Raw genomic sequence first — 19,891 nt, forward strand, 5'->3', positions numbered from 1 at the left:
ACACCATGAAATTAGAAAACATTAAAAAAAACATGTTGAGAATATTTAAGGTAGGAAACATTATTAGGTCTTTAAGCTTGTTCTTGCAGTTGAAATAAGTGAGTTTTGAGAGCACTCTTGAATGGGATCACTGTCTTTGTGTCTGAGTTCAGTGGGCAATTCATTCCATGTTGCTGGGCCCTGATATGCAAATGAATGCTGTGCATATGACTTTGTTTTCATAGTGAGAATAATGAGTATACGATTGTCAGAAAAGGAGCATAAGTATCTTGCTGGTGTGTACACATGGGTGAGGTCAGATAGGTATGTTGGACTAGAGTCCATCAGTGAAATGTAGCACAGAGAACAACTTTTGTGTTTGATTCTGGATCGAATGGATAGCCAGTGTAGGGTACAGAGCAGCAGGGAGGTGTGCTCTGATCGTGGTACTCTAAGTATGATCCGAGCAGCTGTGTTTTGAACTTTTTGAAGTTTCTGGAGCAGATATTGAGATGAACCATACAGAATTGAGTTATAATAGTCCAGTCTTAAAAGTACTAATGAACACACAAGTGTTTTAGTGGCATCAACTGAAAGATATTTGCGAACTGAGCTGATGCGTCTCAGCTCAAGATATGCAGCCTTGCATATGTTCATGACATGTTGGTGCAATGTGAGAGTACTGTCCAGAGTAACACCTAGGTTTTGTACTGATTGTGTGAATTTAATGTTGGTGTTGCTGATATTTATTGTTTGAGGTAAAGGATGTGAATGAGAAAGTATTTGTGTTGTAATCAGAATGGCCTCAGTTTTATCATCATTCATCTGCAGCTTGTTACATATTATCTATGATTTCACATCAGAAATGCAACTCTCTACACCTAGGTTGGTAGCATCAACTTCAGTTGGGTGGCTAGATTTGTATATTTGGGTGTCATCAGCATACAATTGGTGAGACACTGGATGATGATCTATGACACTTGAGAGCGGCTGAGTGTATAGAATGAAGAGAACAGGTCCAAAAACAGACCCCTGTAGAACACCACAACATAGATCAACTGGGCTGGAGTGTATTCCATTTGCAGACACAATTTGTGTCCTGTTGACCAAGTTGGACTTGAACCACAGTAAGGCTGTATCATGAATGCCAAATACATGCTGGAGACGGTGAAGTAATATATCATGGTCTATTGAGTCCAATGCTGCAGACAAATCAAGGAGGGTGAGGCTTGTAATCTTTCCGCTATCCAACGCAGAGAGAATGTCATTAACTACTTTTAGAAGAGTAGTTTCAGTACTGTGGCAAGGGTGATATGCAGACTGTACATTGCTAAAAAGACTGTATGATTTCAGATGAGATACAAGCTGGGATAGAACAACCTTTTCTAAGATTTGTTTATATGAATGGGAGATTAGAAACTGGGCAGTAGTTCTTTAAGTCGTTATGGTCTAGTGTTGGTTTTTTCAGCAGAGGCTTTACAATGGCAGTTTTGAAAAATGATGGAAATTCCCCTGATGAGAGAGAGGTATTAATAACATCAATTAGTGAAGGCAATACTGGATCTAAGCACTCAAGCAGCAGTGATGTTGGAATTGGATCAAGTTCACATGACTCTGGTGCACTCTTCATCACGATTGTACGTACAAAATCCATAGAGACAGGTTCAAATGCTGCTAATGGTTGCCACTAAAATTCTGTATCCCAACAATATGGTGACGACGAGTCAATTGAAATTGTGGTGTCAAGCTTGTCTCTAATGGTTTGTACTTTGTCGCAGAAGAAATCTGCAAAAATGTCCGGAAGGTCGACTGGAGAGAAGGTAGTTGGAAGTGGTATACATTTGTTCCTTGACATTAGCTTGTTAGTAATCTCGAAGAGCTCTTTGCAGCTGGAACTTTCCATGATCTTAGTAGTGTAGTGGGCTGATTTCGCTGCATGGACTATATTTGTGACATTCTTCTTAGCGGCTTCATAGATCTGCTTATGAGTAGTGAGTCTGGTGGAAAGCCAAAGCCTTTGAGCTTTAAGGCGGTCTCTTTTAGCAGTGCAAAGCTGGCCCCTAACACTGCTATACCATGGAGAACACTTTTGAATTGATACTCTGCACTTGGTAGCTGGGGCATGTTTGTCAAGCAATGAATGCAGGCAGTTATTGAGTTGTTCTGCTGTAGGAGGTAAGCAAGTTGTTAGGTTAGCTCGGATGTCATGCATTAGTTTGGTTCTATTTATCATACAGAGGTTTCTCTTAGTAGCAGATAAAGGTGGAGGGTTAGGGACTGATACGTCAAGTTGGCATACAATGCAGAGGTGATCTGATGCAAGTTCATGGGATACCAGGGAGGTCTGTAGAATGTTATCATCAGGTCTGTGAAGAATCCAGTCTAAAATGTGACCATGTTTATGGGTGGGTTGGTTAACTGACTGTTTGAGGTTGAAAACATTAATGGAATCTATGATTTTTAATGTGTTTGGGTTTCCGGGACTGTCAAAGTGAAAGTTGAAATCTCCAAGAAAAATCAGGTTGCCACCTATCTAATTTCCATACTCCAGGAGATTCGGAAACTGCTCCAAAAAGAGAGATTCAGTCAGCTTGTTTTTCTACTTGGAGGAGGGCCGTATAGGCAGAAAAAAATGGACTGACCTTTGCTCCAGTGTGAGTGTGGTTTGGACTAGTTCAAATGATGTATGGTCGAAATTGAATGTTGTGGTGTGGTTTAGACATTTGATCATGGAGTTCTTTGTGATGACAGCAATTCCACCTCTGCGAGTGTTATGGGGGAACGACTAGATGGAGTAACCAGTGGGTGTTAGATCCGCACACTTGGGCTCAGAGCCTGATGTTTTTAGTCATGTTTCTCTCAGGAAAAAGACATCAATATTCTGGTCGTTGATAAAATTAACCTGTGTGCTTTTCCAGTGGTCCTACTGATTGGGCATTTAATAATGCAATATGCAGAGGTTCATGATCGCTACAAGGAGAGGCTGTTTAGAATCAGCTGTATTATCAGTGTTACCATCATTGTGCAAACTGAAAGAGGGTCTTGCCTGCTTCATGCTAAAGCTTCTATGATGTGCATTCACCAACTCTTTATTTTGGATATAATCTTGTGTATATAACAGCTCTACTTTGCAAGTAAAATGGAGCTAAAGCATGCAATATCTTAGAACCAGACTGCTGTAACTAGGCATCTTGCTCTTGTCCATTTGACATGCTTTAATTGTACAATATTTTGATAAGATATGCACTGATGAAGAATGTTTGAAATACATATACATGTACTGGTAACTGTACTGTTCAGAAATTATTTTAAGTCATGGTTGCATTCAAGTGTCACATTTATGGGTGAACTTAATGATGTGACAGTTTGAGGGATAAAGTCTGCATGTCACTGATGACAAGAATCAATAAAGTTCAGAATGGGAATAAAGGATTTATATGCATAGCAAAGATAAGTATTGTATGGGATGTACATGTGAATGTTTTCAAAGGAGATAAACATGTCAACTTCATAAAAATGCACACAGCTCTCATACAAATATGTCTGCATTGTTATTTCCAAAATAATATCCAGAAAATCTGGACCATTCTTGAAAATAAACCTGTGCTATCTTACACCTTAAGGCATATTTAATATAAGCATAAAGAAAAATGTTTATTCTTGCAATGGGCTGTTTGATTGGGTTCCAAATCTATTTACACTTGAGACGGTAAGAATAAAACTTGATAAAATCTGCTGCTGACAGGAACTGCATACCTTATCTCAATATATACTATATACATTAGACCTGAAAGAGATAACTGAACATTTAAGCATGAACACTTTACTGTGCCAATATTTGAACAGAAAAATGTAAAATATGTTTGTTTACCTAATGAGTAGTGACTCTTAAATCAGACTCAGCAGTTGACGAAAAACTGACAGTGTACTGTCACAGCTGACCATGCTGACAGTGCACTGTCCAAGTTGCCTGGCAGTAATTGATCATGCTGTCAGTGTATTGTCACAGATGACCATGCTAGCAATGCAATGTTACAGTTGAACATTCACATAATGCATTATCACAAAGTTGTTTGGTTGTATTTTGAAAAAGAAACAAACAAGGGAAAATGTGATCTATGCAATCCTGAATTAGTTTACAAGGAAACAACTTTATTCCTATTGATCATCTGAAATTCAAACACCCACCCACAATGTGATCATAAAGACCAAATTCTGCCAGATCAGCATTTATGTTCTGTGTTGTTTTAAAAGATATTTTGTAGATGTACCATATGTAAGAAGTTTCTGATGCTACATGTTTAGTAGTTTGTAGTCTCGTATACAAGTTTGCTTTTTATAGATTTTCCTCCCTGTGTTAAATGTGTATCAGTTACTTTAGCTCTAATACAGGTGTAGTGTCTTTATATATATTATATATGAATTGTCAAAATAAATGTTAAAAATAAATACTTGTTAAAACTATTGTCAGTTGTATTATAAAATTGGGCCGAATTGTCTTTCGAGTTGGGCCGAATTGTCTTTTAAGTTGGGCCGAATTGTCTTATTTTTGTTCCAAGTTGGGCCGAATTGTCTTTGGGCCGAATTGTCCAATAGCCATTTAAAATCTGTACGTTCCCTCGCTTCTTTATCGATGACTTTCACTTCTATATTTAGCTTTACACCACTGGGTATAAGTGACTTTGTGGTGGAGGATTAGAATTTTCCCCGATATATAAATATTAGTTTTCAAGTATTCCTGGCTTGCTTACAACAGAATATACACTGACAATCTGGCTAAAATCAGATTGCATCCGGCAGTCCACAATTTAACTTTCTGACATACTGTGTTGATATCGTGATTTGTTATTTGAGGTCCCTCTAAACAGCGCACTTCGATTGTTTTCAGGCATGGTAACATCTTGCAGAACTAATAAATTTAATTGTCCCCAATAAATCAATAAAAGATCATAAACTGTACTTTAGTAATATAAAAATTACCTGAAAGTATTGCATATTCCGACTTTGGACAAGGATGTTTACTGTCTGCTTTCCGTAACTTCCGGCTTTACATTCAGAACACAGTAAATATTTTTGACCAATGAAAATCTTAAACGTACTACCAAATAATAATAGAAACTGTTTAGGATGTTTATTTATTATATTTTAACATTAACATCTTTAAAAAATTATAAATTTCATTAGAACTGTTTATTACAATTTTTGTTCAATACAAAGAAAACTCAAAATTTATTTTCATATGAAATGCAGTCCTACTCACGAAAATCAAAACATGGAACCAGCAGGGACAACATTTTCCGTGTTTAGAACTAAATATAGAAATTGTGAAAAATTATATCTCAGAATCATAAAGGAAAACCAAAATTCACGGCAAAAATGAATATATATGTGGCTATTCGTTGTGTCTTTCTTCTACTTGGTTTTCTAAGCGGAAATCTTAATGTGAACGCCAAGCTCTTGAGGAGACAGGTGACAACTTGGCTAGGCCTATCTTAACTGTAGGGGGAGAGTTTGAAAACTGAAATTATATATATATATATATATATATATATATATATATATATATATATATATATATATATATATATATATATACAATTTTTTTGTATCACACGTTAAAAAGTTATTGCGCAAAGATTTTTACAAAGACTGGTCCAAAGACGACTGTTAATTGTGCTATGACGGGGACTTAGTGGACAACACGAAACCTAGCCAAAAAGTACCCAAAACCATTAAAATATATTCCAGACTAATGTGATATTACCCAAAGCTTGATGTGAAAACCAAAAAGTATGTTATATGTCAATCCTGAGAATAATGGCAATAGTATTTTCTCGCCATCCTATTTGTATCCACCAATCAATTGTAAATCAGAAGGCATCAAGAATATAAAAAAATGCACAAAACTTAGTCATTTCATTGTTATAATTTACATTTTTAGAAGTTACTATTCTGCATAATTTTAGAGTCTGCTCTGTTCATGAGATGGAATTTTGATTCTCAAACTTTTTTTCTCACAATTTGATTTTTTCAGGGCTTTTCCATATAGTTTTAGGTTAGGTTTGGGCTGGATTTTGTTTGTTTTTTTGTATTTTGTGAGTGAGATTTTGGTAGTTTTTTGTATTTTGTGGGTGAGATTTTGGTAGTTTTATGTATTTTATGCTGTCTCCTATGACAAATTCTGGCAACCCATGGGTAGACCATGCTCAAAGTCTAGCTGATATTCCACAGATTTGTGATGTTGATTAATGTTGTGTCTGGTCTAATTGAGTTATATCACTATGAGTGAAAATTCACTAAATTGAATAGCCTAGCAAAGAAGTGAAAAGGTAGATGTTAAGATTTATTGTGCCATCCTGTAAATAAACAGTAAAAGAAAATATGAAATTGAAAAAGTGAAAAATGAATCAGTGGAAGGAAATTTTTTGTTTACAGTGAGAAACAGAATACAGTTTTGAAATAGAAGCTGCATATATAATGAAATGATGGAAATTGGCAAATAATTGTATTTATCATGCAACCATGTAAGTGAATAATGAAAGGAGACATCTAATTTCAAAGAGACAGAAAAGACTCAAAATGGACCCCCCCACTTTTCTTAGCCATCGATCTACCGATACATCACATTTCATGGGGCAAGAGTCCACAATATGGCTACCTATGCATTAATTTCCTTGTTTTTCATGAGTACACATAAACAAAAATATGTCGTCAGCAACACAATGTAACAGTCTTCTACACATGAAGGGAAGTGACCATATTATTGATAATTATGTGACTGCATTTGAAAAAGAAATTTTGATTGGTTCATTCACACAGTGTTTATGCATATTCATGTAAACATGGAATCTCCACATAGGTAACCTCCAGTGATAAAGGAACATAGTGGATTGTGGCCCTTGACATGAGATGATGCATCTACCTACCCCCATTTTAAATATAAGCAAGTGCCTACCTTTGACTAAGATATATGATATACAGGAATGAAGTTTTAAAAAAAACCAGCTTGTATCTTTTAAGTATCCCTTTTTACGTGCAAGATAGCTGAGGACAGACAAATTAAAAACAAAACTTGACTTTGCAGGTACCATGCCAACTTGGTACTTTGCAGTTCTATTCAGTCAGAATGTACATTTTGGTAATATAATGACATGCTGTGTTTAGTTCTCAGATCCCCAAGTAATGTTTCTGTTTTTGTGCTGAGTGGACATGTCTGCTGCTGAGAACTATAAAATACTGTATTTACCAGCCTGAATGACGATACTTTTTTACCAGAAAATCTTAGCTTCATCTGATACTCTGAATCAACTTATATATGGATTATATCATCCGAATCACTTTATCGTATATCTTGTAATTTTTCATATGGAACAAATTCTCTAAAAGTATGCAAAATAATGTATAAACAGTTTTTCATTTTGGGGAAGATATTGTGTATGAAAAAATATAGGACCTCACACTGAAATGGATTTTTGAACAATTATGTGATTGTCAGTATTAAAAATTAAAATACGTCATATGTAATTGTGCTAAAGCAGCATGCACTAGTAATATATGTTGTTTAAATTTGATTACATATATCTAAGTTAGAATTGACAAGTTAGAAGATGGGTAAGCATGACAAAGACATATTCCATCACATATTCTTGCATCTCATGGTCATATAAAAATTATCCCCCATTATGAGAGAGAGTGTCTCTTGTTTATTGTTCACTTAACTGATTGTAATCTTACTCATGTACAAGTACAGTACCATATTCCATTATCATTTAATACCACTAGGTAAGCAACTCCTAGTTTTAGTTGTAGTAACTATTGTCCAAGAATCAAATGTTTTGTAGTGGTATTTACATGCAAATTAAATATGCAGTAACAGCTGTATTCAGTCATTTCAAGCTAACACCTGTTTGAGATCAAGTGATTCAGCGGACCAGATCAGATTAGTGAGGCTACCAACTGGAAAATGAGGCTACCCGTGTATTATAAATATGGTACCATATAATGAAAGGAAATGGCAGGTGGTTACTCCTGTAAATTTCTCAGCCAGTGACATCTTTTAAACTTGTGAATAGTACTTGACAGCAATTTAAAGTAACCTCTAGCATGAGCAAAGATTAAAAACAATCGCTGCCTAAGTGCAGGAAGAGTACATGCACTTAAAAAATAATTTTATTTGTTGTGAATAGAGAGGTCATTATTGTTGTAAAGAAAATTAGATGGTATGTGAAATGGTCTTTCTTGGGATTGGCTCTAGTGAAGATATTGTAATAATCTATAAGTTTTGATCATATTGCCTTAAATGGGAATAAGGGTAGTTTTGACAAAAATACATTCATTATTTGAAAATGACTAATTATGTAAATACAGAATGAAATCATAAACTATCTTTTTTTCATGAATTTTCCAACTATTTACTGCTGTTTTACTTCAAATATAATGCAGACATTTGTTTGATTGGTAAAGGTTAAAGGCAACATCACTTTGTATCCTGTTGCATATTAATTTGTGCTGCAAACTGGAAAAATGTCATGCAAAATGATGTCTTTGTGAAATGAAATCATTAAACAAAACTTTCATTTATTATTTAAAACTGAGTCTGCTATGTTACTAATAAATATATCTACTTTATGCAGAATAATAAAACTAATTACAGGCATAATTCCATTTTGTACGCTCTAATTCAATGCTGACTTGTTTTGTGAAACATAATTTACTTAGTTATTTAACATTTATATTTGTTTTAAGAGTGTGCTTTCTTGAGGTTACTTGTTGCCCACCTAAAACATTTTCTGAGATCCCAATTTTTTGAATGCTATCAAACTAAATCACTATGCTATGAAAATTATAAAGAAATCTATCACCACAGAAGAGATTTAGTGGGAGTGAAATATTTAAAATAGTGGTGTAGACTAACAAGTATCCCATTTTATGAAATGCATTGTATGCATAAAAAAGATTTAACATTTTCCCAGAAGAAAAAAATTGTATAATTAAACAAAGTTAAGGTTTTGTGAAACAGAAACGTGCTTGTTTTTTATTGTACTAATTAATAGTTTGCTATTAAATTTCTCCTAATATTTTCATGGATTGCATGGCTCTGTTAAAATCTGGTACATCTCAAATGAAAATGCATGTTTGCTGTATCACTATGGGACCTAACAGTGTGTGTGCATCAATGGGACAACAGTATCTGGTTTTGTATGTTGATTGACCAAATTAAGAAAATCAAAATTTCTCCATTGTTATTGCTTTATTAAAGCTTCTGTCATGTTATTTAACTCGATATTTAAAAACAAATGTTTTATACATGTAGTGTACATGTTTTTTTGACATAAACAAATAAAGCTAGAATATTCTATTAATCTCCCAGCAGTGAGCGACTTACTTTGGAATGTAAAGAATTTTGTGAGACAACACCACATTATTATTTTGAAGTATTGTAAATGGGACCCATTGCCAAAATAGACCTGCAAATTACAGACATAGACAGGTGGAACAGATTGATGAATTGCCAAATCAGAGATAACACACCTATTAGTTAGCACAGCAGTTTCTTAAAAATGAAGGATTTTCTCTTGAATATTTGATCACTTATTTGATAGTAAATTTTTGGTATATGTTGATTTTTTGGGTTGTTGTTAAAACTGATTTAAAGATTGTTAAGATATAACAATTTGAATTTGTACATGATATAGGTATACTTGGCCTAGGTTGCAGACTAGCTGCTAACCAGACTGTTTTAAAAAAGTTCAGGACCCTAGACATTTTTTTACATAATAAATTAAACTGAGCCCAACTTGAGAGTTGGCAGCAGTCCTTTGGAACGTTGATTTGATTGACTGTTGGTAGGCAGATGGAATTTGTACATTTGCCGATTCATGCAGAATCATTATAGAATGTACAAGGAAATTCTTATAAAATTAGAACAATCAAAAACTGTTAGGGTGGTCCATCTAAGGTTAAACAAATTCCTGTGACTAATTGGAAGCATTTACTTGCCTGATATTGGGAAGCAGTTATGCAACATATTTTAGTATTAAAATCAACTAAAAACATTATTTACAGCAGTAAACAATGTTTTTTTAAATACGTTTATATATTTCAGCTCAGCTCACTTTCACTGCACGAATCTCCCAATCTGTTTGTGTCCACCTTGAATGGTTCCTTTTATGCCCTAGCGAGAAACTCAGGCAGAGTGTTATGGAGACTCAAAGAAGGTCTGATTTATTATTTCTGTTTCTATTATAAAATTTACATAGCTTTATACACAGATCAATAGAATCTATGCTATGCAATGGATGTAAGATAGAAAAATTCCACCGAAGGATAAGAATTTTGCATCCAACAAGAGCCTTTGCAAAATGAAGATTTACTATCCATACTTATTCATGACAAAGAATTGTTTATCTCACATTCCTAGTGACAAGCATATGTTATAATGGCACCCAGTCTGTACAGTTAAAGCATAAATTAATAGTACCCAGTCTGTAACAGTTAAAGCATAACTTAATAGCACACAGTTTGTAACAGTTAAAGCATAAAATAATGGCATCCAGTCTGTATGGCACCCAGTCTGTATGTTTTTGTAAAGGAATGTACAGTATTGTACAGTATTGAGCATTAAAGAATTATTGATAATTTGCTTCTGCCCAGTATCTAAAAATGGAAGTGCAATAACTTACGCATGATAATATATTATTACATTCAATACTTATTAATTTTCAGCTTTAATGGTCATAGACCAGAGGAGCTATGGGATGGCCATTTGTCTGTTGTGTGAAATTCATCCATCTATTAGCCCAAATTTGTTATCACTACTCCCACTTGACTACTTGGACGATTGTTAGGAAACATCATACACATTCATCCCAGGGTCTACAGGTCATAAATGAAAATAGTTATGCTCAGACATTCAATATGGCCACCAGAGTAGCCATCTTGAAAATCTTATTATTACTCCTTCTGATTGGATGGTCATATCAACATGCAGTTCTCATTAAAAGACTTCTTGTTGGTCCTAAATGAAAATGGTGCCAATCTGACATTCAATATGACCAGTGTTTCCCTTTGCACACATTTGTGCACGCTGGAGAAAATTGATGCACACATTTTGTTGCCATATGTTTTTTTGATGCAAAGGATTCGCATAATGCGATCAGGATTTATTTAATATCCAATGCATTGGACGATGGGTGGCATCGTGTACACTTCGAGCATAGGCATTGACTGGTTCCCTACTTTGTTTACTCCCTGTGTTGCGCTCCTCTATTCGTATAGCGGAGTGCAATGCAGGGAACATACAAAATAAAGAACCAGACTGGCATAGGCAATGTTATGACGTAGTAGCTTCCCCTAATCTCGCTATCCCTCACGTGATTTCCATTGAGCTCAGCAAGATATCATCTTGATGTTTAACCTCAGTGCTTGTTGCATTAGAAAGTAATCTCTAGATTAGAACGTCGTGCACTAAGAATCATTAGCAAAGAAAGTGAAAGAAGCAGAACACGGAAGAGTAACTGTGGATCTAACTTTAATGAAAAATGGAGAAAATAATTCCCTTGACTGGAATACAGCACATCCATTAGGATTACCAGTGTGGCTTCTGATCACATGATTGCAAAGACTGCAAAAGTGAATACTCCTTTTGTGGCATGGTTTAAGAATTTTTAAAAATCTGCCCTCGTTCGCCACAAGATATCTGGAGAAAACATTATAACCCAAGACATTCTTTCACAACAAAGAAACCAGTAAACTTAACGAGACAAATGTGTTCATTTGGATTATACAGTCATGGGATCATTGCAGATTTTGTTGGTTTTTAACTTTGCTGCAATAAAAGAAAGATCGTAAAGTTCAGGTGTAACTTAGAAACAAGATGAATCATTAGCCTCCTTGATTTTTGGATAAATTTGTTCTAGGATGAAGTACAATGAAATCGATGATAATACACATTTTATTACAGGCAGTAAATTAACTGCCATTTGGTTAAAAAGATTTATTAGGCTTTTTGTATTGGCTTGTATGTAATGTGTTGGCCTATAATATTGCTTCAGAAAAATTATAAGGAGAGTAAGACTTAAAATGAAAAATGAACTAATGCGATTATTTTTGAATGGACAACACATTTGTTTGTTAGTTTATTTGTATGTTTTAGAGAGAGAGAGAGTATGTTGTGCAAGTTGCAATATCCTATTTCAGGCTGAAAAAGTATGAGTCAGATGAAAATTTGTCGTACATTTTTGGCCCCCACATTTTTTATTTGACCCCCAGTTCTGACACTAAGGTCTTTTTTTACCCTCAGTTTTAAACCCCTGGGGGATACACTGAATATGGCAACCATAGCAGCCATCTTAAAAATCATATCACTGCTCATTCTGAATGGAATGTCATGTTGGCATGTGGTTTTCAACAGATGTCTAGTTGGCCATAAATGAATATTTTGTGGCCTAGATTTTTTAATGTTACTCACCTGAATGGAAGGTCATATCAGCTTGAGGTTTTATCTAGAGTTCTTATGATGTCAGATGGTCCTAAGTGCTGCACTGACATTTAATATATCTATCACAGCAGCCAGCTTGAAAATCTTATCAATAATCCTCCTGAGTGGAAATTCATATTTGCATGGAGTTTTCGCCTGAAGATTTCTTATGGTGTTTTGTTTGTCCTTGATAAAAACTGCTGACCTGATGTCCAAAATGTCTAGTACAGTGGCCATCTTGAAAACCTTACTGCTAATCCTAGATGGAAAGTCGATTTGATATTGGGTTTTCACTAGAAGACTTCTTATGATGTATAGGTAGTACTAAATGAAAATATTACCTTTCTGACATTCAGTACAGCTACCATGTCAGCCATCTTGAATATCTTGTTATAGCTTCTCCTGTCTACATGGGACTTTCACCAGAAGACTGGTTATGATATCTAGTTGGTCCTAAATGAAAATGGTGCCAATCTAACCTCAAATATAGCCACATTAGCAGCCATGTTGGAAGTCTCTAACTGCTCTTGCAAAATGAAAAGCCATAATGACATGGAGCTTTCACCAGAAGATCTCGTATGATGTATTGTTGGTCCTAAATGTAAAGGAGACTGATTTAACATCCAGTAAAACCAGCATGATTGCCATCTTGAAAATCATGTTAATGTTAATCCAGAATTAAAGGTCATATCAAGATAGGATTTCCACCAAAAGACTTCTTATGATATCTAGTTGGTCCGAAATGAAAACAGTGCCCTGCAGACATTCAATATGGCTGCCACAATGAACATATTGAAAAGCTTTTCACTCTTTCTCTTGAATGGATTGTCATATTGGCATGGATTTTTCACCAGAAGTCCAAAATGATGTCCAGTTTGGCTTAAATGAATTGTGCCAATCTTACATCCAGTATGACTGCCATAGCAGCTAATTTGAAAACCATTTTGCTCAAGAATATCAGAGATGCTTTTAACACACCAGTTTGAAATAAGAAATGGTCTTGTCTTAAAGCTCTGTATGTTCTTTTGGGACAGTAGAGTGTCAGTCCCTTTGAGGAAGTCTTGTTCACCATTAAGATCTGAAAACGTGACTTTAGTTGGAGATTGACTTTTAATTTATCTTACTTTCATTTCCCTTCCAGATCCAGTTATTAAAGTTCCAGTAGATGTCAGTGCAGGGTATGTTATCTGTAAAAATGTACTGCTTGCTGATAGAAATTATTGCTTTCTTTAGTAATTTTTCGAAATAATGTTTTTTCTTATCCTTATGTGACACAATAAAACTTATTTTGTCAAATCAGGCTAGTTGTTGTTGTTCTAGGGTTTAACGCCATTTTTCAGCACAAGACAGGCTATACATGGTGGCCAGTATAAGCGCTTTAGACCACTCGGATACTTGGGGCCCCAATCAAACTGGTTTTCATAACAAATGATAAATTCTTTAAAAAAGTTAATCCCTTGAAAAGATAGATTGAAGAAAAAAATTTGGAGAAAATATTTGAGCATTGTTATTTATTTATAGTAGTTTGATGCAGTGTATCATATTTTCACTGCTTCAAGAGAATGCTGCCAAAATTATTTGGTAGATTTCTGACACGGCAGTAGACATTTTACAAGAGAATAGAAATCATCAAAATAAATAATTATTTCATTGCTTGTAGTCTGCTACAAGTCTATCACAATAAAAGTTTGAATGTAATATTTATATTCTTTTATTGTTCAAATTTTTGTTTTATCCCGAGTTATGACTTTCATCATATTCTGACATTTGTAAGACGTTAACAATGGTATATTTTTATCCAATTAAAACATTTTGAACCTTCACACTTTTATTGGTCATAGAGTGCAGATAAATTGTATGTATGGATGGATGGATGGACGGACAGAGGTTGTGGGTTCGAACCCTGGCCAAGTCATACCAAAGATAGTACTAACAGTTGCCTCGCTAGGCGCTCGGCATTAAGAGGTTAGTGTTAGCACTGGTCAGCCTGGTGTCAGGATAATGTGACTGGGTGTTACATCATGCTACATGTCTGGCATAATGCCCCAGAGCTAGACATCACTTTAAACTGCCACACTGTAGACATTGTAGCGATATGACTGGAAAATTGTTAAAGCTATGTTAAAAATCAAAATCACACACACACATACATACATACATACTGTATGTTGTGGTGCACCTTTATATTGATGAGACCTTGACTGAGTTGGGTTTCCAGCATTTCATGTTGTTATTTAGAGTTTTTGGTCTAGAATGCCCATCTTCTGTAAAATTCAGCTGAGATTCTGTTTAAAGCCCTGTTAATGAGATTGTAGATAGTGGGGCTTTTCATGATGCACTCATTAATACCAATTTTAATTTTGGATGCTTTTTAAATGCTGTTGAAATTGGTGTCCTAGTGTATCTGTTGTCTGTGTTGTTGCATGTTGGGAATATTATTGAATGAGTATCTGTGCAATTTAGTTCATTTTACTTCAGTGCACAATTTGATAGCTTTGTTAAACTTTATCTAAACTTTTCATTCTTGTTCTGCTATTTTTTAGTTTCAGCTATTTGCCAGACCCCAAAGATGGCAGCCTTTATGCTATTACTGACAATTCAGGTGGCATTAAGAAGTTGCCCTTTACCATACCAGAACTTGTTATTGCCTCTCCATGTAAAAGTACAGAGGGTATTTTATACACAGGTATGGTTTGACTTTTACTTGGAACAAGTAATCATGGTATTTTTGTTTTGTTGCTGAAAAGTACCTTAAAAGTTCACAGTGGATGCATTGTGTTGTTCTCTTTCTTCCATTGAGAGTTAAACATAGTAAAAAGGCAGTAAATTCCCTATTGTTTTGTTCAGAAAATCATCTTCAGACATGACACACAGATGAGGAGAATCTTGATATGCAGCTAGCTGGAAGAAGTGGGGGGGGGTATATTCATTACACTGATGTAGGTAGGGAAGAGTATGAAACATGTACTAAAATAGGCCATTGGACATATATGGAATAGTATGAAACATGTACTAAAATAGGCCATTTGACATATATCTAATAGTATGAAACATGTACTAAAATAGGCCATTGGACATATATGGAATAGTATGAAACATGTACTAAAATAGGCCATATATGGATACATTACATGAAAGATTTCAGTGATGATTGTCATCTTAACATTTTGCATCCAGTTAGACTTAATACGCAACACATTAACATGAAATACAACATGAATGCAACACTTATTGTAACAGCGTTAAACATTAATCCAAAGAACTGATTTACAATTTAAAGTTTTTAACTTTTTTAAGAACATAGTTTTATAATGTAGTTCTACAGTATATTCTAGCTAGGGATTTGCACACACCACAATATGTTATCTTAAATCGATTTTTTCTGTTGTTAACTTCATTGTGTGTATTATTATAAAACATCATGTTTGCTTTTTCTTTATTATTTTAAATAGAAATTTCAAATAAAGAGATAATCATGTAATTAAAGAACTATGAACTTATTTAAACGGTTAAATATGGTTGAATATCGATATCAGTGATCCTGCTGACTCTGCATAATAATTGTTTTATTTATTTAATTGAATGGAACCCATCTGATCATCACAAAAGTAAACTTCAAGAGATATGAATTGTTCATATATATTTTATCCAAAAATTATATCATACAAAACAAAAATATTTAAAAGTAAATTTCACACTTCTGTCAGAGAGATAGTCAAACTTGTTGATACACCAAAACCATTTCAGCTCCCTTATCTCCCAACAAAGGCTTTGTCCTCTGAAATCATCACGGGGTTTGTCCCCCTCCCCGTCTCCTCTCTAATCTACCCTCCCAATACTGTTTTTCCAACTTCTACAACTTTATTTCCTATTATAACCCCTGATAGTTGGTTTTCATTGACAATCGTGCTAACATAAACTAGCCAGAATTTTAAAAATATAACAGCTACTTCTCATTAGATGGTCATACCAACACTAAAAAGATCCTAATGCAATATTTAGTTATTCCCAATGATGCTGATTTAATCTCCAAAATGACTGCCTTGGTGGCCGTTCTGAAACTTTTTTTTATGGCTGCTTCCCCTGAATGATGGTCTTATCAACCTGAGGTTTTCACCCTAACATTTATTATAACAAAATGAGCTGGGTTTTTTAATGAAAGTTATGTTCATATGATGGCATTTGCATGGTTTTCACTTAACACTTTTTACAGTATTTTATTGGTTCAGAATAAAAAATGTTGCAGATCTACCATTAAGATATTTCTTCGATTCTGAGATTTACTTTAGAAAACATGATCTAATTGGCATTAGGGTAGAGTGAGAGGTCTTTACATTTTTATAATTGATTGCATAATGAACACATTGACTTTTACATATACAAGTAAATATTGTATTTAGTTCCATTCCATTGACAAACAAATTGATAATCATCTCTCTGACAATGCTTTGATGGTCAAAGCCTTTTGACTTTGGGTTGTATCTGTACTGGCTTGTAAGCATGATAACTCAAACAAGTTTGTTGATATGTTTTATGCCACTTAAAGCTGTTATCTTTCTATGGAAAGTGTTTAATATAGATTAAATCAACCTTAGCGCATGGCTGTATCTTGACATTGTCTAAGACTTTCTGTCCATGATTCAAGATGATAAGACATGACAAAGAATTTGTCTTGTACTAATACAGGTGTATTGTAAACATGTTAATTCAGACCTGTAAAAAAATATTTTTGTTACTGATTTAGGTATATTGGAGTTTTGAAGAATATCAGACAGTATCAATACTCAGCCATTAGAAGAAAAAAACGACAGAAGAAGTAGTCTTATCTTGTAGATTTTTGGTCAGTTGAGCCCTTTGAGGGACTGTTTGTCACAAGATCACATTGGGTTTATTTTCACCCATTTATTAAACTAAGTACTGCACAACTCCCCAATTTCTCCAAGAGGTCCAAGAAAATTGTTTTTCATTTTTTCTCATATTTCTGTTTTCTTTTAGGGACAAAACGAGATTCATGGATAGCATTGGACCCCATGACTGGTGAGAAGCTGCAAACTCTAACAATGGATGGGCCCCAAAAGGTCTGCCCATCTAACCTTGAGAATGTTTTGTACATAGGAAGGACAGGTACCTGAATTACTAAAAGTTGTTTGAGCAGTGTTTAATTTGTTAATACATTGACCTTTTCCTTGCTCATATTCTCATGACTTGAATTTCATTAGATTTTTCCCTTTTAGTGAGACATAGCATGATTCATTTTATTCAGTGATACTTTATTTAGCTCAAAAGGTCATAGACCAGAAGAGCTTATGGGATTATTTTTCATCCATTGTCTGTTTGTTAGCACAACCTTGTATTCACTACTTCTCCTAAATTGCTTGGAGGATTGACATGATACGTATTCATCCCATAACCTAGTTGGTCAGAATGAAAAGGGTGCCACTCGGACATCCATTCTGGTCCCCACAGCAGACATCTTGAAAATTTTATTGTAACTCCTCCTAAATGGATGGTCATGTCAGGATGGGATTTCTGCTTCAGATACGTTCCCGAATCACATTATGTTAGGAATTACGTTTCACTGATGGGCTCCAGTCCAACATACCTATCTGACCTCGCCCATGTGTACACACCAGCAAGATACCTACACTCTTCTTCTGACACTTCTTTGTATACTCGTTATTCCCACTATGAAAACGAAGTCATATGGACAATGTTCATTTGCATACCAGGGCCCAGCAACGTGAAGTGAATTGTCCACTGAACTTAGACACAGTGATCTCATTCAAGAGTGCTCTTAAAACTCACCTATTTCGACTGCAAGAATAAACTTAAGGACCTAATAATGTTTCCTACCTTAAATATTTTCAGCATGTTTTATGTTTTCTAATTTCATGGTGTTTGTTTTTTGTAATCATATCATTATATATGTATTTTTAATGTTTTTATGTTATGTTTTTAGGTGTTGTCTAATGTTATAAAGCACTTAGAGCTTCTAAAGATAAGGCGCTATAAAAAGCCGTAATTATTATTATTGGCCTGCTACCTTGCAAATCAGGGGCCCCGAGTGGTCTAAAGCTCTGTATATTACGGATCACTGCCATCTCACCTCTGTCTGTGTGGGTTCGAGTCTTGGATTCAGCCAATGTGGGTATGTGAGAAAGCTTGCCAGTAGCTTCTGGTGGGTCGGTGGTTCTTTCCAGGTTTTCCTGGGTTCTTCCTCCACCATTAATACTGGCCGCCATGTATAGCCTATCATGTGCTGAAAAATGGCATTAAACCCTACAACAACAACAACAACAACAAAAACCTTGCAAATCCAGCCCAAGTAAAAGACGAAAATTGTCTTTTCTATCCATTTCAATAGACAAACGGCAATAATTCTTGCCCGTTCCCTCCACTTGGCACTGCCAGGTGTTGCTAATTTTTAGCTTTGCTACTGTACTGGATCACATTGTCCTCTGACAATCCAAGCCATTTTTGTGTTCTAATTGACTCAAACAACTTTCCTTTTGATTTTATTATATATTAATCAATTTGCTGCAGGTTTTATTAATTTGTTTTACAATTTTTGCCAAATTTGAGTGATTTTGTCAATGTTAGGGACTTTGTCCTTTTAAGGCCACACCGCACCATGCTTTCATTGACCTCTGCAAGGTCATTACAAGTTAGCACGACTTTGACTTTTTCATTTGCTCCATTTGTAAAGGAGTTGGTTTTAGCGAGTTTCTAACATGCTGCATTTGTAATTTATGCTTTGTTTATCCCTTGTGTAGTCTCAGTAGTACAGTCAAGTTATTACTTGAATTGCATAAGTTCAAAGCATAGTCTATAGGTTTCGAATATGACTTGTGACTTTTTCGATTCCTTCATCAGTAACAGGGATTCAATTTCTATTAGCAAGTTATTAACTTGTTGAATTACAGATTTATGCTTTGCTTTCTCTTCTTGTCTCTTATCATCAGAATGTCATATAAATGCTATTTAGTCAACATCAAAGTACACTGTCTGTAGTAGGGGGGGCTGAGTGGTCTAATGTGCTCACCATTACGGATCACTGCCATCTCACCTCTGTCTACGTGGGTTTGAGTCTCGAATTTGACTAATGTGGTTATGTGAGAAAGCTTGTCAGTAGCTTTTCGTGGGCCATGGTTCTTTCTGGGTTTTTCTCAGGTTCTTCCTCTACCATTTATCCTGGCTGCCACGTATAGCCTATCTTGTGCTGAAAAATGGCTTAAACCCTACAACAACAACAACAGCCGTCTGTAGTATGCAGCATCTGTAATAAGTGGTTAAGGGAAATCAGGGCTACTGGTTTAGCTTGTTAGTCGCATACTGATTTGATCGTATATGCTTTTTTCTTGTGTTGTTTCAGGAGAAATGTTTACTAAATCCATAAAATGCAAGTTTAGCACTAGTCCATTCATCATTGAAGGG

The 19,891-nt window shown here is 35.0% G+C and overlaps 2 protein-coding genes across 3 annotated transcripts in view; one reads left to right on the top strand and one right to left on the bottom strand.

Moving 5' to 3' along the window:
• LOC149802429 (testis-expressed protein 2-like) overlaps positions 1–5,030 on the bottom strand; it is a 113,870-nt gene extending 108,840 nt beyond the window's left edge. The window contains exon 1 of the mRNA XM_089951643.1: positions 4,960–5,030. The gene's annotated coding sequence lies outside the window, so the exon portion shown is untranslated. The remainder of the gene's footprint in view (positions 1–4,959) is intronic.
• A 213-nt stretch (positions 5,031–5,243) lies between these two features.
• Positions 5,244–19,891, top strand: part of LOC149802430 (serine/threonine-protein kinase/endoribonuclease IRE1-like) — a 104,665-nt gene continuing 90,017 nt past the window's right edge. For both annotated transcript variants that reach the window (XR_016420031.1, XM_089951644.1), the window contains exons 1-5: positions 5,244–5,448; positions 10,085–10,196; positions 13,599–13,635; positions 15,001–15,143; positions 17,453–17,581. Coding sequence is in view for 1 of the 2 variants with exons in the window: in XM_089951644.1 (XP_089807770.1) it covers positions 5,356–5,448; positions 10,085–10,196; positions 13,599–13,635; positions 15,001–15,143; positions 17,453–17,581 (514 nt within the window). In the remaining variant the exon portion in view is untranslated. The remainder of the gene's footprint in view (positions 5,449–10,084; positions 10,197–13,598; positions 13,636–15,000; positions 15,144–17,452; positions 17,582–19,891) is intronic.

This window comes from Sinohyriopsis cumingii, chromosome 3 (genome assembly GCF_028554795.1).
Source record: "Sinohyriopsis cumingii isolate HCF-2022 chromosome 3, ASM2855479v2, whole genome shotgun sequence".
Taxonomy (NCBI): domain Eukaryota; kingdom Metazoa; phylum Mollusca; class Bivalvia; order Unionida; family Unionidae; genus Sinohyriopsis; species Sinohyriopsis cumingii.